The 24,455-nt window shown below is 32.6% G+C and overlaps 5 protein-coding genes across 6 annotated transcripts; 2 read left to right on the top strand and 3 right to left on the bottom strand.

The window, feature by feature from the left end:
- Window positions 1-409: 409 nt before the first annotated feature.
- Window positions 410-1,744, bottom strand: LOC132272999 (F-box/kelch-repeat protein At3g23880-like). The gene has a single exon (XM_059774045.1). The coding sequence runs from the start codon at window positions 1,742-1,744 to the stop codon at window positions 410-412; it is 1,335 nt and encodes a 444-aa protein (XP_059630028.1).
- A 7,308-nt stretch (window positions 1,745-9,052) lies between these two features.
- On the top strand, window positions 9,053-12,324 carry LOC132274701 (uncharacterized). 2 transcript variants are annotated; one of them, XM_059776039.1, is made up of 8 exons: window positions 9,053-9,133; window positions 9,231-9,315; window positions 9,459-9,554; window positions 9,721-9,993; window positions 11,032-11,100; window positions 11,355-11,430; window positions 11,508-11,572; window positions 11,814-12,324. In XM_059776039.1, the coding sequence occupies exons 4-8, from the start codon at window positions 9,766-9,768 to the stop codon at window positions 11,883-11,885; spliced, it is 510 nt and encodes a 169-aa protein (XP_059632022.1). In that variant the 5' UTR covers window positions 9,053-9,133; window positions 9,231-9,315; window positions 9,459-9,554; window positions 9,721-9,765; the 3' UTR covers window positions 11,886-12,324. The 2 variants fall into 2 exon arrangements, with proteins under 2 accessions (XP_059632022.1, XP_059632021.1); XM_059776038.1 differs by having other exon boundaries at window positions 9,452-9,554.
- Window positions 12,325-14,357: 2,033 nt separating this feature from the next.
- On the bottom strand, window positions 14,358-14,942 carry LOC132272998 (F-box/kelch-repeat protein At3g06240-like). The gene has a single exon (XM_059774044.1). It carries the CDS (start codon window positions 14,940-14,942, stop codon window positions 14,358-14,360), a length of 585 nt encoding a protein of 194 aa, XP_059630027.1.
- A 48-nt stretch (window positions 14,943-14,990) lies between these two features.
- On the bottom strand, window positions 14,991-15,725 carry LOC132272997 (putative F-box protein At3g16210). The gene has a single exon (XM_059774043.1). It carries the CDS (start codon window positions 15,723-15,725, stop codon window positions 14,991-14,993), a length of 735 nt encoding a protein of 244 aa, XP_059630026.1.
- Window positions 15,726-22,974: 7,249 nt separating this feature from the next.
- On the top strand, window positions 22,975-23,806 carry LOC132274703 (uncharacterized). Its single transcript, XM_059776040.1, has 4 exons — window positions 22,975-23,164; window positions 23,262-23,346; window positions 23,483-23,585; window positions 23,753-23,806. The coding sequence occupies exons 1-4, from the start codon at window positions 23,046-23,048 to the stop codon at window positions 23,794-23,796; spliced, it is 351 nt and encodes a 116-aa protein (XP_059632023.1). The 5' UTR covers window positions 22,975-23,045; the 3' UTR covers window positions 23,797-23,806.
- Window positions 23,807-24,455: the final 649 nt, after the last annotated feature.

Here is a 24,455-nt window from a genome sequence, read left to right as displayed (position 1 = left end):
CGGCAGATGGAGCTTACAGTTTCATTGTTGGCAGTAGCGGATCCAAGTTGTCATCAATTATGTTTGTAGCCTTGCTTATGTCGAACAAAGAATTGTAACGGAATATTTTGAGTTCGTGGAGAGCGTCAATGATGATTAATCGTTGAGAGTGTGCGATTCTCTAATGCGTTACTGTTATGTACCTTGATGCTGATTATTATGAAGTTTGGGAATATACATTCTAATTATGGTAATTAATTAACACAACAAAAACAAAACAGAACAATTACGCCATTTTTTTCCATACAAAAGGAACAATTTATATTTCTTTCAATATCTAATATCAAACATAACAATCATAAGACATGAATTAACTTACATACTAGAAAAATAGAAATTATTTGATGGACTTCCTTACAATTGTAGGTTTTTAACTCTTTCCTTTTCCTTGAGGTGTTGGAATGGGAAAAACCAAACTATCCACAATAGAAACTGCCCGCAGCCTAGCGTCAACCTCTGTTTGTCCAAGAGGAGTGCACGTGTTGTTTTTAGGATTATAGATGAATAGTTTTTTGTCATCAAGTATCATCACAATTTTACCTTCCTTGGTAACACACAATAGCTTCAAAGAACTTATATGTCTCTCACGTATCCAGTGTGGGATGACAATTAACTTGGTCCAAGAATGATGCTCACCATATTGCTCCATAGTCCACACCTCAAAATAGTTCATATCACTGGTACTAAAATATAAACTGAGGCATCCCTTCAAAACCGTCAAATCAAACATATCTCCATCATTTATACAATTTGGTGATGGCATCTCCATGAACTTGTGATCCACCGTGTCAAAGTAAACAATCACACACCCATATTGCTTCTTAGATTGGTTTGTAACGGGTTTTGCATTGCAAGAAACGAGGAGATGTTCTTTGTAGGAATCACCGAACATAAAAGTTGGTGGATCAGAGGTTCCAACCATGCCCAATCTACCGGGAGAGGGAGGTCCAACTCTAGCAGAGGTCGACGACTCTCTATTATCATTATTATTGATCAAGTCTTTATAAGCAACCATGTGTAACACTCCATTGACAATAACGCCAGAACCACTGCGATAACCCAAATAAGGGAAGTGCTTAGCCTCTGTCCAGGATTGACTTCTGAAACTGTAAACCACAAAATCTCTTGCACGGAAAAACAGCACCTTGTAATCATCCAGGAAAGAATCATAGCAAAATCCACGTGGTGGATAATTGTGATATTTAGGAGGACGTGAGAACCTCTTGTATGCTCCAGTGGATGGATTCCACAGTACACATATGTCGTCCAGAAACAACAGTACTAAACCATTACAAGAACAACTCAATACAGCAGCTTTCCTATACTTCTTAAATGGAAAGCATAGTTTTTGCTGTGAATTATCACTGCAGTCATAGGCTATGGAGTCGAAATTTTTGTGATTACGTCCGTTGTAGCCCCAGCGGATGATACTTTGACGGTCAAACTTAATTGATTCATTGAGACGTGATCTCGCGAATTGGGGATCGGAAATTGCATCAAGCCATGATTTACTAACGCACCTGAATCGCAACACAGACTTGACGGGTAGTCTCAAGAGTATAATGTGTATGATTTCATATGGCGTGTCACCATATGAATTTCTTCGCATTCTTCTTCGTTTTATCATGGCTTCGCTCTTGTCAGCGGCACAAGGATTCACTCGTTTTATCATGGCTTCGCTTTTCTCAGCGGTAGAAGGATTCATGCAGGAAGGGGAAAAGTTGGCTTGATGAGCGCTCTTCTTTCTGACTATATATACATATATAACAAGAGGGTCAACTAAATAAGTTACCAATTAAAATAATAATCCTATTCTACTCGGGATTTATTTAGTTCAATTCTAACTCTTTCCTAATCCAATTCTAATTCTCTTTACACTCCTAAAAACGAAGGAATTAAAACAAAGCCTAGGCTTGCTTGCGTAAGAAGAATATGGAGTGGAGTTAGCACTTTCACAATCTGCACGAAAGAAAGAAACCTATATAAATGATCGATTCATGCAAAAGGAGAGAGAAGAGAGAGAGAGGATGAACATACCTTGTCACCTGAGGCGATAGCAGAGGCTGCGCCCTGCGGAGTGTCGAAGCAGATTGTATCGTCTGAAACTTTAATTTTAATGACTATATTACCCTCCTGGGCATGAAAAGACACTAATATTCTCCTATTAAACGCAAACACCTTTTAAACACCCCCAAACACACCTTTATGTCCGTCTGTCTATATATATATATATATATATATAGTTACTGTTTATCTTCTTCACAAAGCACATGATTAAAAAAAAATTAAATAATTCGTGTTCGCCTTCTTTCTGTGTGTGTATATATAAAACTATATAGCTCTTGTGTTTGTGTAAATTGCAGATCAATGAAAGATTTTTCAGAGGAAGCTTAGGAGAAAAAACAATTGCATGCTGGAGAAGGCAAAACTCAGAGGAAGAAGCGGTAACAAGAGCGGTGGCAGTGAATTTGTGGGGTTCAAATATTGGATTTGATTGTGTATGATTTAGCCTAAAATGTTTCCAAATCGATGGAAAGAAGGTCGTGGTTGCGTGGTTAGTAAGGTTGGTCAGGGAGGTAACGGTGATGGTGGTAGCAGGGGTTGGTTTTGTGGTTCAGTTGGGTTTGACCGCGTATGATTTACCCTTAATTATTTGAGTTTGTATTGGTTTGGGTGTGGTTGTGTGGTGGTGGCAGTGGGTTTGTGGAAGATAAGTCAGAGTCGTTGTTCGGCTGGCAAAGAGGATTTGCGCTTGGGAAGGCAATTGATTGGTTCGTGCTTGGCTGTGCGAGAGCAGCAGAAGCGAGCACACCGCCTTGGAGAACTTGTCGGCGGACCTTCCCAAGCTCGTGAAATGGTTATTAGATCTTTGCACTTTCCATTGCTGTCGATCTCTCCTTCGTGGTGGTACATAGAGGGCCTCTTGAATTTTACCAATCAGTCTGAAAATTGGTGACTTATACATGCCAATCAGCTTTTGAGTTTTGCCGACGCGGTGGTGATCGGAAGCAAGCGTCCAAGTGGTTGTTAGGAGTGAAATTTGGTTGGCCTTACTTTGAGAAATTGTTTTGCAATTCCCATGGAGAATAAATCTGTCGAGTTTATTTGAGTGGGATCGTCAACGTTGGAGAGATTTTGGAAAATCTGGTGAGTTTTGCCGTGGAACATGGCGGTAAAGGATAAGTTTGACGGCAAATGGGCTTAAAAGGATTTGTAATCCTCCTCCTTTTTTTTCTTTTGCCACGTCATCAAGTTAAGGGTATAAGTGTCAAAATTACGTATTTTTAAACAAGGGTAAATTAGTTTTTTATTATTTTCGTCCAAGTCAGTTACCGGAATGTAACAAATCAATAATTTATGGGTTTTATTTTTTTTTATTTTTTTGTAATAAATTAATAATTTAAAGAGGTTTTTTTTTGTAATTCAAAAGGGTTTGTTGCAATGCATTAATAGTTTAAGAGAATTTATTGCACTTTTTCTTAGAAAATATGATAATTTGGGGATTACCTTCTCAAGTCCCAAATTCGTAGTCTTGTCAAGAGAGCTGGAAACAAGCAGATTCAATTGGGGTTAGGGAGCAAATTTGATGTGACTAATGTTAGAATCCCAAATCTTAAAGATCATGTTTTTTTTTTTTCGGTTTTGGTGGGAGGGTTGGTCATTTGGGATACATACTTTTGATGGTAACATATACCAGACTACCAAATTGAGGATAGAATTGAGAACATAGTATTTTGTTGGGGTAGGTAGATTTGGCAAACATTATAGAAAATTGGAAAATAAACATAGTCTACTAAGATTGAATTCTTTGTTGATGCCAAAAAAAAATGGGGTGTTATAAAAAAAAATTAGTGGTTGTACTCCCCTATCAGTACCAAATGCTGTCTTTAGGGGTCATTAGTGGTTAAAATGGCCATTGTGATTACGACAAATCGTAAATATTATTTGTTTTGTATACTTTCCTCTGATTGTTCACGATTTTTTTTAAAAATGCATTTGAGAAATGTTCACACTCTTCCTAAGTCCTACGGGCACCACATTTTCTTGAAAAAAAAAAAAAAATTTACATTCTTATAAAAATTAGACAAAGAATGACATTTCAATTTCTATTTAGAATCCGTTTGTTTGGATGTAAAAAAAATTTCAGAATTTTTTTTTTTCTTTTTCGATATTTAGTTGTAAAATATTTACAAAGAAAAAAAATATTAAAACTTAATAAAAATAACTTACCCATTAATTTGTAACAATTTATTTTACACGCTCACCCGATAAACTCGATCTAGATCTTTGTTAAACACCAAAAAATAAAAATAAAAAAATATATTTTACTTGAAAAAATATATATATTTTACATCAAAACATATGTAGCCTTAATGTGAAATAACCAATAAAAAGTTGGTTCTAACTTCATAAACATGGATTGCAATTAGAGGGGAATCGTGTGTTGCATGCCAAAAAAAAAAAAACTATATTTATTATATCTATATCTATGCATTTTTCAGTACATTAGTGTGTTTCAATATATTATTTTTTAATAATAAATTTATATGTTCAGTATGTATGTTTCTTTTTAGAATAACACAAATTACTTATTTATTATCCATTTTTATTTTAAAATTAACATAAGATGTTTAGAATAGTTTTCTATAGAACTCACATTACTTATTTATTATGAGTTTTTTTTAATAAAATGAATTCTAATTTGATATATATATAATTATATATATATATATATAATTTAGTCTTTCTAATTAGATAAGGAAATCTATATCTATATAATATTATTAAAAGTACAAAGAGTTTTAGTACATTAACGTGTTTCTGTACATTATTTTTTAATAATAAATTTATATATTCAGTATGTATGTTTTTTTTTTTATAATAACACAAATTATCTATTTATTATCCGTTTTTATTTTAAATTTAATATAAGCTGTTTAGAAGAGTTTTTATAAAACTCAAATTACTTATTTATTATGAATTTTTTTAATAAAAAGAAATCTAATTAGATAAGGAAATATATAAAGAAAATAAATAATTTAGTTTTTTTCTAATTAGACAAGGAAATATACATAAAAAATATAAATAATTTAGTCTATTTAGTCTCCATATCTTTTCCAATTTTATAAATAATATATAAATAAATAAAATATTAGTAAATTGTAGCAATAAAAAATAATCTTGATTTTGATATTGTTTTAGGAGTTTTAAAATATACCTATCAATAATTGAATTAAAAAATTGTAAAGTTCAATTAAAAATTATAGTTTTATCTCTTTTATCTTGTGTCAATTTTATGTTAATGCACCAACGGGCTTGATCTAGCGGTATCAGGCCCTTACTTCTCAAAGGAAGGTTAGGGGTTCAAGCTTCAGTCGAGGCATGACCAACTAAGAAGAAAAAAAAAAATAGTAATGCATATTTTAGAATTTATAATTATTTAATTACCTATTTATTATAAGTTTCTATTTTAAAATTAATATAAGGTGTTTAGAAGAGTAAAATTACCTATTTAGGAGAGTTTCTATAAAACTCAAATTACCTATTTATTATGAGTTTTTTTTTAATAAAAGGAAATCTAATTAGATAAGGAAATATATAAAGAAAGTAAATAATTTAGTCTTTCTAATTAGACAAGAAAATAAGTATATAAAAAAATATAAATAATTTAGTTTATTTAGTCTCCACATCTTTTCTAATTTTATAAATAATTTTCTAATATATAAATAAATAGAATATTAGTAGATTGTAATAAAAAATAGTCTTGATTTTGATATTATTAATTTTCTAATATATAAATAAATAGAATATTAGTAAATTGTAATAAAAATAGTCATGATTTTGATATTAATTTCTACTTTGTTAAATATTAATTTTAAATTAAATTTTACTCAGGTAGGTACAGTACAGGTTTACTAGTGTATATAAGAAAGGTTCAAATTCCTACAATTTCAATACTGTCCACTATTATTTGAATTCTCTTTTGAATTTTGACATCTGTATTGGAAGCAAAATAAGAATTGTCAAGATCATTTGTATTATACATGGAACATTATTGGGCCAGCTTTGGATCTTACATCCTTCAAAACAGCAAAAAAATAACATTTAACTTGGAATTATTAGGAGAAAATTAAGGTTCACCATAAGCAAAAATGAAACCTTCAGTCGGCTGCTAGCAGCTAGCACAAGGAGAAAGACCTCAGAACTTTTCTACCAATATATTCATCATCGTAGCCGCCGCCGCCAATCACCTCAATTCCATGTGATAAGGTTAGTGGCATGAATGCTCTATTTTCATTTGTTTATATAACACTACATTTCACATATTGTGTTCAACTTTATTTTTAAAGTCGCCTATCATTTCTTTTTATTTTAGTCCCCTTCATCATTTCTTGGTACTCTTCATAAAAATTAGTCTTTTCGGTCTTATTGGCCCATCTACAAGTTTTCGTTATATGTGTTAAAACCATCTATAAAAAAATACTTTCTTATTTTCTAGTTAACGGGATGACTCGGACTCCTAATTATTTTGACATATTTATGTGTTTCGAAATTTCCAAATCATTTTAAAGAATATTAAGCCGTCCATTTATCCAATCACCTATATATATATATATCATGGTTCGTAGTCGCAATATTGGTTACGATAACAGTAATAGTCAAGGTGTAACGGACTCCAACGAAATATAAAACAGTCTAATCGGTTGATTTATGAGAGTGTGTAATAATATCGCACCTTTAAAAAATATTACGAAACCAGCCAATACGTTGCGTATTGATCGATACAACTAATCATAATATACATAACTCAGGTCGTCTTATTTGAAATTGGATTATCCCTGGTAATATAAAAATTTTCTTCAGGTTTAGTTGGAGTCTTTGAAACCTTATTTTGACCAAAGCCACACGAACGGTTGACTGAGAGTCACTTGGACCCGTAAGCTTAGTTGAAGACTTGGAAGGCCAAATGAAATTAAATACATGATTCATGTGAAAAAGTATTTCCTATTATTCAATTCATTTTCCTGAGGTATGGGGACTAAATTTTCTTATTTTCTTGCATCGAATTCACGTCTTTCATTAAATTATTTTATAGAGTTAGTGACTCGGTACACTAGAGAGAGTGAAAATCGTCCAACGGGTCTCGCACTGTTAGTAAGATTATCCGCACTCTTTTCTTGAAAAACAGCATCATATCATGCTTCACTGTCGTTGAGTTGACGTTGGAAGATAGGTCGTTTGAATCTGAATTTGTTGTAATGAAAAATGGTAACACAAATGAAAACTAAATTCAGCTGCAAAAATAAATGAACAACTAAGATACTCATAGTCCCAAGGATATGTAGATTGATTATTGAAAAAAGGAGCAAAACATTAACATTAGAAAATGTAAGAAAGTAAAAATTCATTGATGAAAATTAATATCCTTAAGAGCAGTTTTAGTACTCTTTGATATAAATTGTAGTGCAATATAGATATATATATATATATATATATATATATATATATATATAAATTGTAAAAAATGGAAAGGCAAATAAAATACTCCTTCCGTTTCAAAATACTTGTCCATTAGTCTATTTTGAAATGGCCCAAAATACATGTTACATTAAAAAAAATGAATGTACTATTTTTTATAACATTATCAAATTATCTTTTTGACTAAATAAGTGCACTATTTATAGAGTATTATAAAGGGCGAATTTAGGAATTATCAATAGAGGTGGCCAAATAAAATTGCCTATAATTAATAATTAAAAATTGTGCCAAATACTTTTTTTTTTTGGCTGGGCTAAAATCGGCTATAAATTTTATTTTATTTTATTATTCATAAAAAGTTGGATCCCCAAATAGGTCAAGAATTTTGGAATAGAGGAAGTACAAACTGTCAACAACTAATTAAGCAATGGGAATATATTAAGAAATAATGTACTTACAGAAGTAAGAAAATATTAATTTGCTACTCAGGACGGACCGGAAGAAAATATTAATTTGCTACTCAGGACGGACCGGACTTCACTCCAACCTCACCCTAGATTTCGCTTAGCTATGTTTGATGGAAGTAGGGATGACAACGAAGCGGAGTTGGGACAGGTTTGGCTTAACCGTACTCCGCCCCGTTAGAATTTTCATCTTACCAACTCCGCTCCTATTTCGGAATAGATTTCTAATTAGTATATCATCCCCATCCATACTCCAGTAGATAAAATACTAACTCCGCCCCCATGTACTTCGTCTAATTGATAGGTGGAGCGGTTTATGCCACTTTTATTATTATGTAAAGTTATAAATAAAAAATAAATAAATAAATAAATAAAAACTAGCTCAATGTTATCAAATTAGGCTAATAAAAAAGTTGACCCAACTTTAAATTACTAAAGTATTAAATATTAATATATTAACGGACACTTATAACAAGAAAACAAGCTCTTAACAATATTAAATATATATTTGGATTAATTTCATTGGCACCCCCTCAAGTTTGGTCAAATATCACTCTCAAATATCTTTCAAAAATAATTATCACTTAAGTCCATTTTTACTTTTTCATCATAATCTTCATTAATTAAAAAAATAATAATAATAAAAAAGCAACTTTGTCCCTAATTTTTTAATCTCATTTATTCTTAAATATCAAGTTAATTAAATGGCCATTATACTCTCATTATTAGACCCACCTATCACCACCACCCGCACACCCACAATACGAGAATCCGGCAAATTTATATATACATATATCAGTATTTACACGTATAAACATATAACTAGTTACAGGTTGTATAAATGTGTAAGTAGATTAAATCGAGATTGTAATATCAGTATTTAAACTCGAAAGATGCTTGGGTGATATCAAGGGAAAATTATTTCAAAAAAAAAAAAAAAAAGGACTTTTGGTGGTCAACTTACAAAGCAGTGGAGTCTAAGTTCCATTTTTTCAGAGAAATGGAATCTCTTAAAAAGGTTATTACAAAGTAATGAATTTTTTCGAGATGACCAAATTACCCTTTGACGACTCACTTTACCAAAGTCTCGCTAATCTCTCTCACGATCTGCACACAGACATTCGAAACCCTAGCTCTCAGCAGAATGGACTGTTAAGTAACTCTCACCTTTCATATACATATTTAATACACACACAATTTTATCTTCACTTTGACCTCTGATTCTCTTGTTTCACTCTGTTCTTACAGTCTCCGGCTAGGTGCCGGAAAGCCGGTGGTTTTGAGGAAGTCTAGGTTTCTGTTCGTGAAGCGATTGATAGAGAGACATATATCGGTATGTTCTTCTTCTTCTTTTTCTTTCTTTATTCCTGTTTTGCGTGCTTCTTCAATACGTTTTGTTTGGTTAGTGAGAAAACCGTACGAAAAATGAAGAGATTAAGCTTCTGAATCTTACACTTTTCATTTTGAAGTTCTCAGGGAAAGAATTCGATTTACTCAGCTTTCTAAAATCATTCGCCCCTGTAGCAAACCCACCATATTCAATCTCCCAGTTTAATCAATCACTCTCAATAGGTAAGATTGTTCTGCACTCCACTCTCTGCGTAAAAAAATAAATAAATTATATATACATATAATTTATGTAAGCCTTAATTTAACCCTAAATTTGTAAGTCCTTAGTTTGAGCTTATGAAAAATCTAACTAATATAACTAATATGATTATCTAATTTCTCTAAATAGTCATTCCAGTTGAGCTCCAAGCTCATATAGTGTGTGTTGCGTGAAATGGCACCGGGAGGGTTAGATGCAAGCTGCTCTGCCTCAAAGGAAGAAGAATTGCCGGCTAATGTTGTTGTCGGCGTGGACCGTTTGGGAATCCATGGAGGAATATCTTCAAATGGAAGCTCCCAGGGTAACAAGGAAGATGACGAAGGTGGTGTGCAAATCAACTGCTTTTCCGAAGAGTCGGATAATGTTACTCTCCACTTTCAGATCATACGTCTTCAAAAACAGGTTGGTTTTCGTCATCGAACCTTCCTTTCATGACTTGTTTGCAGTGTCATCACTTATACAACCAATAATTTGATTATTCAATGATTTTTTCTGGTTTATATTCGGATTCAAGCAATTTACTTGATACCCCATTTCACAATTGTTGGAACACTCTTATTGTTACTTGATTTTAATTGCTGAGGGTTGTTGTAATTTACTTTCAGATAAACACAGATTATTGATGTGGTGTATGCGAAGCATTGTTCAGATGCAGTAAAATTACCCAATATAAGTAGTCATCATTTGAGGTTCAAATTTGTGTTTCTGTTTTTGTGTCAGCCACTAGAGATTATTTGATTATGTAGATGATATGCAGCTTTTATTTCCTATGTGAATTTGCATTTATCATACTTTGTCACTGGATTATTATATACTTTAACCAATCTTTTTAGATTTGGACTGTCAATGTGCTTACAGTAGATAAAGAATCAAGTGAAATTGATTCTCAAGCTCTAGATTTTTGCTTTTGATTTTATGTTAATGTTGCCAAATTGAATTGACGAGATTATTAAAATTCGAAGTCTCTAGATATTGCTTGATGCTGGCAGGAACTGTGTTCTGGACTGTGGGAGGTGATTCTGTTGGCAATATATGAAAAATCACTTATTCTGAGGATACCATGTCAAAAGTCACTTTAACTTGTCAATTTTTTTTTTGTGTGTGTGTGTGTCAAAAGTCACTTTCAGAATTCTCGTGGCACCCTGAACATTAGTCATTTGTTTTAAATGCAACTAACTTGTGCAAACAAAAGAAATCAGCATGATGCACATTAGAACTCACAATTTCTAATATATAATTTTATTTTTTTTACTGTATTTATTTACCATTTTGTTTTATACTTGCCATGATATCATAACTGATACAAAGTATTACTCAGTTGTAAAATGGAAAATGGGAAACTACTCAATGCTTCTGAACACAGATTAAAAAAAAGACTTTCTAGTCAGTTCTTTAGCTTTCTTCTCTCTGGTGGTTCTATTTACTATGCTGTTTTTGTAGATATATGCGTGGATCGGTTGCAACTCAGCCAAATTCGGAAATTTATATGCAGCTCTGCCGGCAAGACCTGTAAGTTAGACAATTTCTACATCATGCCGGTCTTCCAATTTTTTCTGCCATTCATTGTTGATTCTTTGGGATAAGATTTTCTATTGTTTCAGCAAAAGATTCAATATCTGAAGTTCAATTTTGATAATTTAGAGAGGGAATTATAAATAACCATGTGTTGATAATCTTACCATACTTGCTTAGAAATGTTCAAATCATCTGTCATTATTATTTTATTAGTCATCATCATCTTATAGTTTAATGGTTATGCGCAGAAAAACACAGTTAGTGTTACTTCCATAATTGGGGGAGCTTCTGATAATACAGGATCTAGCATTGCTCGTCGATTAGGTGAATTGTGATATGCATTAATTACTCTCACAATATTTTATTTGGATTCATGGGCTGACATGCAACTATCCTCACAGTTTTGAAGACTGGTCTAAATGTCATATTGGCTTGCAACATTCCGAAAAACAGCCCCATACTTGAGGTTTAATCTCTCTCTCCCTGTCAATGTGTATATGAACAATATGCATTTGCATAAATATTTTATTTCTTAAGTTCTATTTATTCCATATTTTGTGATGTTTAGCTATTAACAAACTGACTTCATATTGTGGATTTCATCAATCAGCCTTGTTTGGGTGCATGCATAATTTAGCGTGTTGGATGTTCTTGTTCCTGGCTGTAATACATTGTCTGGCCTCTTTTTTCCTTATGGTGTTTTTCAGGCAGATGCTGAGAAAAAGCTGGTGCAAAAACTAATCAATCTGGGATACGCTAGGCCAAAATCCAAAGGATGACCTTAGTAGCCGAAAGCCGAGACTGGTATGCTAAACATGAAAGGTACAATTAGTTTGTTTATACTTTATGGTGATTCTGCTGGCACTGTGATACCCACTATAGCCCAGGAAGCTGCAACAAGGAGTTATGGCACCATTGATGAATCATGCTATAGTGTTTTACATTCTGGTACTCCTTTTTCCAATGATCCTGTGCTTTAAAGTCCTGCTCGCGATAAGTACAACTGTTGGTAACAAGGTCTTGTTACATAAACTTTTACAAAGTTTAGTCTGTACGTTGGCTACTATATAACTGAACCATTGTTGGATACTGTTGAAGCTCTCTTCATTCTTACACAGGTCATCAATATAATTGCTCTATATTTGAAGGGTGCAACTGGAATTGTTAGTTTGCTTATGTGCAGTCTTTCTCAAGTTGTAGTGATGTGCTTTTTGGAAATGTGCATGTTTTTGGGTTGAAAAGAAAAAGGTCCGTCACCCATTGTTAGTCCCACCTATGTGGGTTTCTTATTGGAAGTGTTTCTTTTCCTCTTGGTCATTTTGTGTGTTCCTAGGGTGTAAAGACTTGTCATGGCAAGAGATTCATTGAGGTACCATGTAGCAGCAAATCACAACAATGAACAATCAGCTTGCGGTATGTTTAATTAAAGGCAGAGCGAAAGCCTAAATTATTAAGCGTTTGAATGATTTATCCTCCAGTTATCGTTGTTTGTCTTGAGAATAAGTATTCATTTCCTCCTTTTCGGTGTCAGAGATGTTCATTGTATTATAATTTTCCTGCTTTCGGTGTTGGAGATGTTCCTTGTATGATAAGGTCGAAAGAATAATTAAAAACAAATATAAAGGTTAAAGAAGGCCTTTACTAAACCAGAGATTGAAACAATTAATAAGAACAATGCATTTGCTGATGACTTCATAATTAATAGTGAAACTTCAATAATTGAGTGCATTCACATGTTTTTGAGTGCGTCAGAAAGCTGCCTTAGGTCTCTGCTTCTCTATAAAAGATATGTAGATGCAGTCTAGTACTCCCGGATACTTCTGTTAGAGTGCCGTGGCGGTATCGGATACTTGGACACTTTTATAATATGCGGATATGGCTCGGACACGTGTTGGATACGGCCAGAAGTATTCTGAATAGTAAATATTTTATTTTCTGGTCAGACATGGTTGAGACACGACAAGGATATGGCAATGATACGTTTTGGACACTTACAGGATACGATGGGTTGATTTTGTAATTATTTAAAAAAAAAAATGAAATTTGATACAATCTAAAATATATAGTGTTAATTAGAAGAACAACATAAAATTTAAGAAAACAAAAATAACAGTGTCCTGATGATCTCAACTTTGAGAGTCAAATCGGCTAGTGAATTGTTGGGAGAACTTCTAGAGCCAACAGCGTTACATTTACTGAATTCTTTATTAAATTCAACTCAAGTGAAACAGGAACACAAGTTCCAAATTCTGGACTGGTTGTTCATTGATGAGAGTGATTTAATGATTATACCTGGAGGTCAGAATAGTAACTATAGGACTACTTCAATCTTTCTTTAAATTGTAATGCTATGCATGGAGCAAGAATATTATTGCTTGGTCGGGTTGCTTTATTTCTTAGTTTTCTGAAAAGTGTTGCTGATCTTGAAGAAGATGTAATACTAGGGATCACTAGAAAGCTTAGATGGCTTTTTAATGTTTTAATCGACGAGGAGGTGTATTCTTCCGTCCTTGCTTTGCGAGTTCCTATATTATATGGTTCTAATAAAACCCCGGAATTAGCTTATGAGCCTATGTTTTCTAACATTCTGCATGCACTGAAAACATAAGTGATTGTGGTCAATTCCAGTCGAGCTTGGGGTGAAATGGAATCCTTTTTGCTCGAAAACTTCCTGCATCCTCACTTCCTTTGCTGGGAGATTGTTATGGAACTTTGGTGCTTTATGGTGCGTCATACTGAAATAGACATGGTGACGATAAACTTTGCTTATTGTTGAGATTTGTGGCGTCTTCAAATTCGGTTCTTGTTCCTGGTAGTGCTCTATGCAAAATTGCAAGATCAATTTGCATGATTCTTTCATGTTGTCCACAACCTACGGCAGATGGAGCTTACAGTTTCATTGTTGGCAGTAGCGGATCCAAGTTGTCATCAATTATGTTTGTAGCCTTGCTTATGTCGAACAAAGAATTGTAACGGAATATTTTGAGTTCGTGGAGAGCTTCAATGATGATTACTCGTTGAGAGTGTGCGATTCTCTAATGCGTTACTGTTATGTACCTTGATGCTGATTATTATGAAGTTTGGGAATATACATTCTAATTATGGTAATTAATTAACACAACAAAAACAAAACAGAACAATTACGCCATTTTTTTCCATACAAAAGGAACAATTTATATTTCTTTCAATATCTAATATCAAACATAACAATTAAAAGACATGAATTAACTTAGAAACTAGAAAAATAGAAATTATTTGATGGACTTCCTTACAATTGTAGGTTTTTTCCTCTTTCCTTTTCCTTGAGGTGTTGGAATGGGAAAAACCAAACTATCCACAATAGAAACTGCCCGTAGCCTAGCGTCAACCTCTGTTTGTCCAAGACGAGTGCACGTGTTGTTTTTAGGATTATAGATGAATAGTTTTTTGTCATCAAGTATCATCACAATTTTACCTTTCTTGGTAACACACAATAGCTTCAAAGAACTTATATGTCTCTCACGTATCCAGTGTGGGATGACAATTAACTTGGTCCAAGAATGATGCTCACCATATTGCTCCATAGTCCACGCCTCAAAATAGTTCATATCACTGGTACTAAAATATAAACTGAGGCATCCCTTCAAAACCGTCAAATCAAACATATCTCCATCATTTATACAATTTGGTGATGGCATCTCCTTGAACTTGTGATCCACCATGTCAAAGTAAACAATCACACTCCCATATTGCTTCTTAGATTGGTTTGTAACGGGTTTTGCATTGCAAGAAACGAGGAGATGTTCTTTGTAGGAATCACCGAACATAAAAGTTGGTGGATCAGAGGTTCCAACCATGCCCAATCTACCGGGAGAGGGAGGTCCAACTCTAGCAGAGGTCGACGACTATCTATTATTATTATTATTGATCAAGGCTTTATAAGCAACCATGTGTAAAACTCCATTGACAATAACGCCAGAACCACTACGATAACCTAAATAAGGGAAGTGCTTAGCCTCTGTCCAGGATTGACTTCTGAAACTGTAAACCACAAAATCTCTTGCACGGAAAAACAGCACCTTGTAATCATCCAGGAAAGAATCATAGCAAAATCCACGTGGTGGATAATTGTGATATTTAGGAGGACGTGAGAACCACTTGTATGCTCCAGTGGATGGATTCCACAGTACACATATGTCGTCCAGAAACAACAGTACTAAACCATTACAAGAACAACTCAATACAGCAGCTTTCCTATACTTCTTAAATGGAAAGCATAGTTTTTGCTGTGAATTATCACTGCAGTCATAGGCTATGGAGTCGAAATTTTTGTGATTACGTCCGTTGTAGCCCCAGCGGATGATACTTTGACGGTCAAACTTAATTGATTCATTGAGACGTGATCTCGCGAATTGGGGATCGGAAATTACATCAAGCCATGATTTACTAACGCACCTGAATCGCAACACAGACTTGACGGGTAGTCTCAAGAGTATAATGTGTATGATTTCATATGGCGTGTCACCATATGAATTTCTTCGCATTCTTCTTCGTTTTATCATGGCTTCGCTCTTGTCAGCGGCACAAGGATTCACTCGTTTTATCATGGCTTCGCTTTTCTCAGCGGTAGAAGGATTCATGCAGGAAGGGGAAAAGTTGGCTTGATGAGCGCTGATGAGGAAGCCGGGAGCAAGACAACCACCCCGAATCTGCTGGTGGCGTAGCAGCTTCTTTCTGACTATATATACATATATAACAAGAGGGTCAACTAAATAAGTTACCAATTAGAATAATAATCCTATTCTACTCGGGATTTATTTAGTTCAATTCTAACTCTTTCCTAATCCAATTCTAATTCTCTTTACACTCCTAAAAACGAAGGGATTAAAACAAAGCCTGGGCTTGCTTGCGTAAGAAGAATATGGAGTGGAGTTAGCACTTTCACAATCTGAACGAAAGAAACAAACATATATAAATGATCGATTCATGCAAAAGGAGAGAGAAGAGAGAGAGAGGATGAACATACCTTGTCACCTGAGGCGATAGCAGAGGCTGCGCCCTGCGGAGTGTCGAAGCAGATTGTATCGTCTGAAACTTTAATTTTAATGACTATATTACCCTCCTGGGCATGAAAAGACACTAATATCCTCCTATTAAACCCAAACACCTTTTAAACACCCCCAAACACACCTTTATGTCCGTCTGTCTATATATATATATATATATAGTTACTGTTTATCTTCTTCACAAAGCACATGATTAAAAAAAAATTAAATAATTCGTGTTCGCCTTCTTTCTGTGTGTGTATATATAAAACTATATAGCTCTTGTGTTTGTGTAAATTGCAGATCAATGAAAGATTTTTCAGAGGAAGCTTAGGAGAAAAAACAATTGCATGCTGGAGAAGCCAAAACTCAGAGGAAGAAGCGGTAACAAGAGCGGTGGCAGTGAATTTGTGGGGTTCAAATATTGGATTTGATTGTGTATGATTTAGCCTAAAATGTTTCCAAATCGATGGAAAGAAGGTCGTGGTTGCATGGTTAGTAAGGTTGGTCAGGGAGGTAACGGTGATGGTGGTAGCAGGGGTTGGTTTTGTGGTTCAGTTGGGTTTGACAGCGTATGATTTACCCTTAATTATTTGAGTTTGTATTGGTTTGGATGTGGTTGTGTGGTGGTGGCAGTGGGTTTGTGGAAGATAAGTCAGAGTCGTTGTTCGGCTGGCAAAGAGGATTTGCGCTTGGGAAGGCAATTGATTGGTTCGTGCTTGGCTGTGCGAGAGCAGCGGAAGCGAGCACACCGCCTTGGAGAACTTGTCGGCGGACCTTCCCAAGCTCGTGAAATGGTTATTAGATCTTTGCACTTTCCACTGTTGTCGATCTCTCCTTCGTGGTGGTACATAGAGGGCCTCTTGAATTTTACCAATCAGTCTGAAAATTGGTGACTTATACATGCCAATCAGCTTTTGAGTTTTGCCGACGCGGTGGTGATCGGAAGCAAGCGTCCAAGTGGTTGTTAGGAGTGAAATTTGGTTGGCCTTACTTTGAGAAATTGTTTTGCAATTCCCATGGAGAATAAATCTGTCGAGTTTATTTGAGTGGGATCGTCAACGTTGGAGAGATTTTGGAAAATCTGGTGAGTTTTGCCGTGGAACATGGCGGTAAAGGATAAGTTTGACGGCAAATGGGCTTAAAAGGATTTGTAATCCTCCTCCTCCTCCTTCATTATTATTATTATTATTATTTTTTTTTTTTTTTTTTTTTTTTTTTGCCACATCATCAAGTTAAGGGTATAAGTGTCAAAACTACGTAATTTTAAACAATGGTAAATTAGTTTTTTATTATGTTCGTCCAAATCAGTTACCGGAATGTAACAAATCAATAATTTATGGGTTTTATTTTTTTTTTTATCTTTATTTTTTTTATTTTTTTGTAACAAATTTATAGTTTAAAGAGATTTTTTTTGTAATTCAAAAGGGTTTGTTGCAATAGGTTAATAGTTTAAGAGAATTTATTGCTCTTTTTCTTAGAAAATATGATAATTTGGGGATTACCTTCTCAAGTCCCAAATTCGTAGAGTCTTGTCAAGAGAGCTGAAAGCAAGCAGATTCAATTGGGGTTAGGGAGCAAATTTGATGTGACTAATGTTAGAATCCCAAATCTTAAAGATCATGTTTTTTTTTTTTCGGTTTTGGTGGGAGGGTTGGTAAGTCATTTGGGATACATACTTTTGATGGTAACATATACCAGACTACCAAATTGAGGGTAGAATTGAGAACATAGTATTTTGTTGGGGTAGGTTGATTTGGCAAACATTATAGAAAATTGGAAAATAAACATAGTCTACTAAGATTGAATTCTTTGTTGATGCCAAAAAAAAATGGACAATTAGTGGTTCTACTCCCCTATCAGTACCAAATGCTGTCTTTAGGGGTCATTAGTGGTTAAGATGGCCATTGTGATTACGACAAATCGTAAATATTATTTGTTTTGTTTACTTTCCTCTAATTGTTCACGATTTTTTTTGTTCACACTCTTCTAAGTCCTACGGGCATCACATTTTCTTGAAAAAAAAAAAAAAAAAAAATTACATTCTTATAAAAATTGGACAAAGAATGACATTTCAATTTTTATTTAGAATCCGTTTGTTTGGATGTAAAAGAAATGTTAGAATTTTTTTTTTCTTTTTCGATATTTAGTTGTAAAATATTTACAAAGAAAAAAAATATTAAAACTTAATAAAAATAACTTACCCATTAATTTTTAACAATTTATTTTACACGCTCACCCGATAAACTCGATCTAGATCTTTGTTAAACACCAAAAAAAATATATATATATTTTACTTGAAAAAATATATATATTTTACATCAAAACATATGTAGCCTTAATGTGAAATAACCAATAAAAAGTTGGTTCTAACTTCATAAACATGGATTGCAATTAGAGGGGAATCGTGTGCTGCATGCCAAAAAAAAAAAAACTATATTTATTATATCTATATCTATATCTATGCATTTTTCAGTACATTAGTGTGTTTCAATATATTATTTTTTAATAATAAATTTATATGTTCAGTATGTATGTTTCTTTTTAGAATAACACAAATTACTTATTTATTTTCCATTTTTATTTTAAAATTAACATAAGATGTTTAGAATAGTTTCTATAAAACTCAAATTACTTATTTATTATGAGTTTTTTTTAATAAAGTGAATTCTAATTTTATAAGAAAATATATATATATATATAATTTAGACTTTCTAATTAGATAAGGAAATCTATATCTATATAATATTATTAAAAGTACAAAGAGTTTTATTACATTAACGTGTTTCTGTACATTATTTTTTAATAATAAATTTATATATTCAATATGTATGTTTTTTTTTTTATAATAACACAAATTACCTATTTATTATCCGTTTTTATTTTAAATTTAATATAAGCTGTTTAGAAGAGTTTTTATAAAACTCAAATTTCTTATTTATTATGAATTTTTTAAATAAAAAGAAATCTAATTAGATAAGGAAATATATAAAGAAAATAAATAATTTAGTCTTTTCTAATTAGACAAGGAAATATACATAAAAAATATAAATAATTTAGTCTATTTAGTCTCCATATCTTTTCCAATTTTATAAATAATATATAAATAAATAAAATATTAGTAAATTGTAGCAATAAAAAATAATCTTGATTTTGATATTGTTTTAGGAGTTTTAAAATATACCTATCAATAATTGAATTCATATTGTAAAGTTCAATTAAAAATTATAGTTTTATCTCTTTTACCTTGTGTCAATTTTATGTTAATGCACCAACGGGCTTGACCTAACGGTATCAGGCCCTTACTTCTCAAAGGAAGGTCAGGGGTTCAAGTTTCAGTCGAGGCATGACCAACGAAGGAAAAAAAAAAAAAAATAGTAATGCATATTTTAGAATTTATAATTATTTAATTACCTATTTATTATAAGTTTTTATTTTAAAATTAATATAAGGTGTTTAGAAGAGTAAAATTACCTATTTATGAGAGTTTCTATAAAACTCAAATTACCTATTTATTAAGAGTTTTTTTAATAAAAGGAAATCTAATTAGATAAGGAAATATATAAAGAAAATAAATAATTTAGTCTTTCTAATTAGACAAGAAAATAAGTACATAAAAAAATATAAATAATTTAGTTTATTTAGTCTCCACATCTTTTCTAATTTTATAAATAATTTTCTAATATATAAATAAATAGAATATTAGTAGATTCTAATAAAAAATAGTCTTGATTTTGATATTATTAATTTTCTAATATATAAATAAATAGAATATTAGTAAATTGTAATAAAAATAGTCTTGATTTTGATATTAATTTCTACTTTGTTAAATATTAATTTTAAATTAAATTTTACTCAGGTAGGTACAGTACAGGTTTACTAGTGTATATAAGAAAGGTTCAAATTCCTACAATTTCAATACTGTCCACTATTATTTGAATTCTCTTTTGAATTTTGACATCTGTATTGGAAGCAGAATAAGAATTGTCAAGATCATTTGTATTATACATGGAACAATATTGGGCCAGCTTTGGATCTTACATCCTTCAAAACAGCAAAAAAACAACATTTAACTTGGAATTATTAGGAGAAAATTAAGGTTCACCATAAGCAAAAATGAAACCTTCAGTCGGCTGCTAGCAGCTAGCACAAGGAGAAAGACCTCAGAACTTTTCTACCAATATATTCATCATCGTAGCCGCCGCCGCCGCCGCCAACCACCTCAATTCCATGTGATAAGGTTAGTGGCATGAATGCTCTATTTTCATTTGTTTATATAACACTTCATTTCACATATTGTGTTCAACTTTATTTTTGAAGTCGCCTATTATTTCTTTTTATTTAGTCACCTTCATCATTTCTTGGTACTCTTCATAAAAATTAGTCTTTTCGGTCTTATTGGCCCATCTACAAGTTTTCGTTATATATGTTAAAACCATCTATAAAAAAATACTTTCTTATTTTCTAGTTAACGGGATGACTCGGACCCCTAATTATTTCGACATATTTATGTGTTTCAAAATTTCCAAATCATTTTAAAGAATATTAGGCCATCCATTTATCCAATCACCTATATATATATATATATATCATGGTTCGTAGTCGCAATATTAGTTACGATAATAGTAATAGTCAAGGTGTAACGGACTCTAACGAAATATAAACCAGTCTAATCGGCTGATTTATGAGAGTGTGTAATAATATCGCACCTTTAAAAAATATTACGAAACCGGCCAATACGTTGCGTATTGATCGATAAAACTAATCATAATATACATAACTCAGGTCGTGTTATTTGAAATCGGATTATCCCTCGCACTATGAAAATTTTCTTCAAGTTTAGTTGGAGTCTTTGAAACCTTATTTTGACCAAAGCCACACGAACGGTTGACTGAGAGTCACTTGGACCCGTAAGCTTAGTTGAAGACTTGGAAGCCCAAATGAAATTAAATACATGATTCATGTGAAAAAGTATTACCTATTATTCAATTCATTTTCCTGAGGTATGGGGACTAAATTTTCTTATTTTCTTGCATCGAATTCACGTCTTTCATTAAATTATTTTATAGAGTTAGTGACTCGGTACACTAGAGAGAGTGAAAATCGTCCAACGGGTCTCGCACTGTTAGTAAGATTATCCGCACTCTCTTCTTGAAAAACAACATCATATCATGCTTCACTGCCGTTGAGTTGACGTTGGAAGATAGGCCGTTTGAATCTGAATTTGTTGTAATGAAAAATGGTAACACAAATGAAAACTAAATTCAGCTGCAAAAATAAATGAACAAATAAGATACTCATAGTCCCAAGGATATGTAGATTGATTATTGAAAAAAGGAGCAAAACATTAACATTAGAAAATGTAAGAAAGTAAAAATTCATTGATGAAAATTAATATCCTTAAGAGCAGTTTTAGTACTCTTTGATATAAATTGTAGTGCAATATAGATATATATATATATATATATATATATATATATATATATATATAAAAATTGTAGAAAATGGAAAGGCAAATAAAACACTCCTTCCATTTCAAAATACTTGTCCATTAGTCTATTTTGAAATGGCCCAAAATACATGTTACATTAAAAAAAATGAATGTACTATTTTTTATAACATTATCAAATTATCTTTTTGACTAAATAAGTGCACTATTTATAGAGTATTGTTAAGGGCGAATTTAGGAATTATCAATAGAGGTGGCCAAATAAAATTGCCTATAATTAATAAAAAAAAAAATTGTGCCAAATACTTTTTTTTTTTGGCTGGGCTAAAATTGGCTATAAATTTTATTTTATTTTATTATTCATAGAAAGTTGGATCCCCAAATAGGTCAAGAATTTTGGAATAGAGGAAGTACAAACTGTCAACAACTAATTAAGCAATGGGAATATATAAAGAAATAATGTACTTACAGATTTAAAAAAATATTAATTTGCTACTCAAGACAGACCGGACTTCACTCCAACCTCACCCTAGATTTCGCTTAGCTATATTTGATGGAAGTAGGGATGACAACGAGGCGGAGTTGGGGCAGGTTTGGCTTAACCCTACTCCGCCCCGTTAGAATTTTAATCTTACCAACTCCGCTCCTACTTCGGAACAGATTTCTAATTAGTATATCATCCCCATCCATACTCCAGTAGATAAAATACTAACTCCGCTCCCATGTACTTCGTCTAATTGATAGGTGGAGCTGTTTATGCCACTTTTATTATTATGTAAAGTTAAAAATAAAAAATAAAAACAAACTAGCTCAATGTTGTCAAATTAGGCTAATAAAAAAGTTGGCCCAACTTTAAATTACTAAAGTATTAAATATTAATATATTAACGGACACTTACAACAAGAAAACAAGCTCCTAACAATATTAAATATATATTTGGATTAATTTTATTGGCACCCCCTCAAGTTTGATCAAATATCACTCTCAAATATCTTTCGAAAATAATTATCACTTAGGTCCATTTTTACTTTTCCATCACAATCTTCATTAATTAAAATAATAATAATAATAATAAAAGCAACTTTGTCCCTAATTTTTTAATCTCATTTATTCTTAAATATCAAGTTAATTAAATGACCATTATACTCTCATTATTAAACCCACCTATCACCATCACCCACACACCCACCAATACGAGAATCTGGCAAATTTATATATACATATTAAACATATAACTAGTTACACGTTGTATAAATGTGTAAGTAGATTAAATCGAGATTGTAATATCAGTATTTAAACTCGAAAGATGCTTGGGTGATATCAAGGGAAAATTATTTCAAAAAAAAAAATAAAAAAAAAAAATAAAAAAAAAAAGAGGACTTTTGGTGGTCAACTTACAAACCAGTGGAGTCTAAGTTCCATTTTTTCAGAGAAATGGAATCTCTTAAAAAGGTTATTACAAAGTAATGAATTTTTTCGAGATGACCAAATTACCCTTTGACGACCCACTTTACCAAAGTCTCGCTAATCTCTCTCACGATCTGCACACAGACATTCGAAACCCTAGCTCTCAGCAGAATGAACTGTTAAGTAACTCTCACCTTTCATATACATATTTAATACACACACAATTTTATCTTCACTTTGATCTCTGATTCTCTTATTTCACTCTGTTCTTACAGTCTCCGGCTAGGTGCCGGAAAGCCGGTGGTTTTGAGGAAGTCTAGGTTTCTGTTCGTGAAGCGATTGATAGAGAGACATATATCGGTATGTTCTTCTTCTTCTTTTTCTTTCTTTATTCCTGTTTTGCGTGCTTCTTCAATACGTTTTGTTTGGTTAGTGAGAAAACCGTACGAAAAATGAAGAGATTAAGCTTCTGAATCTTACACTTTTCATTTTGAAGTTCTCAGGGAAAGAATTCGATTTACTCAGCTTTCTAAAATCATTCGCCCCTGTAGCAAACCCACCATATTCAATCTCCCAGTTTAATCAATCACTCTCAATAGGTAAGATTGTTCTGCAATCCACTCTCTGCGTAAAAAAATAAATAAATTATATATACATATAATTTATGTAAGCCTTAATTTTAACCCTAAACTTGTAAGTCCTTAGTTTTAGCTTATGAAAAATCTAACTAATATAACTAATATGATTATCTAAATTCTCTAAATAGTCATTCCAGTTGAGCTCCAAGCTCATATAGTGTGTGTTGCGTGAAATGGCACCGGGAGGGTTAGATGCAAGCTGCTCTGCCTCAAAGGACGAAGAATTGCCGGCTAATGTTGTTGTCGGCATGGACCGTTTGGGAATCGATGGAGGAATATCTTCAAATGGAAGCTCCCAGGGTAACAAGGAAGATGACGAAGGTGGTGTGCAAATCAACTGCTTTTCCGAAGAGTCGGATAATGTTACTCTCTACTTTCAGATCATACGTCTTCAAAAACAGGTTGGTTTTCGTCATCGAACCTTCCTTTCATGACTTGTTTGCAGTGTCATCACTTATACAACCATTAATTTGATTATTCAATGATTTTTTCTGCTTTATATTCGGATTCAAGCAATTTACTTGATACCCCATTTCACAATTGTTGGAACACTCTTATTGTTACTTGATTTTAATTGCTGAGGGTTGTTGTAAATTACTTTCAGATAAACACAGATTATTGATGTGGTGTATGCGAAGCATTGTTCAGATGCAGTAAAATTACCCAATATAAGTAGTCATCATTTGAGGTTCAAATTTGTGTTTCTGTTTTTGTGTCAGCCACTAGAGATTATGTGATTATGTAGATGATATGCAGCTTTTATTTCCTATGTGAATTTGCATTTATCATACTTTGTCACTGGATTATTATATACTTTAACCAATCTTTTTA

This window comes from Cornus florida, unplaced genomic scaffold, assembly GCF_030987335.1.
Source record: "Cornus florida cultivar Cherokee Brave unplaced genomic scaffold, ASM3098733v1 CherokeeBrave_3.0.0_Hap2_Chr09, whole genome shotgun sequence".
Lineage (NCBI taxonomy): Eukaryota > Viridiplantae > Streptophyta > Magnoliopsida > Cornales > Cornaceae > Cornus > Cornus florida.
Note: the sequence above shows the minus strand (reverse complement) of the source record. Positions and strands in the feature narration are given on the sequence as shown.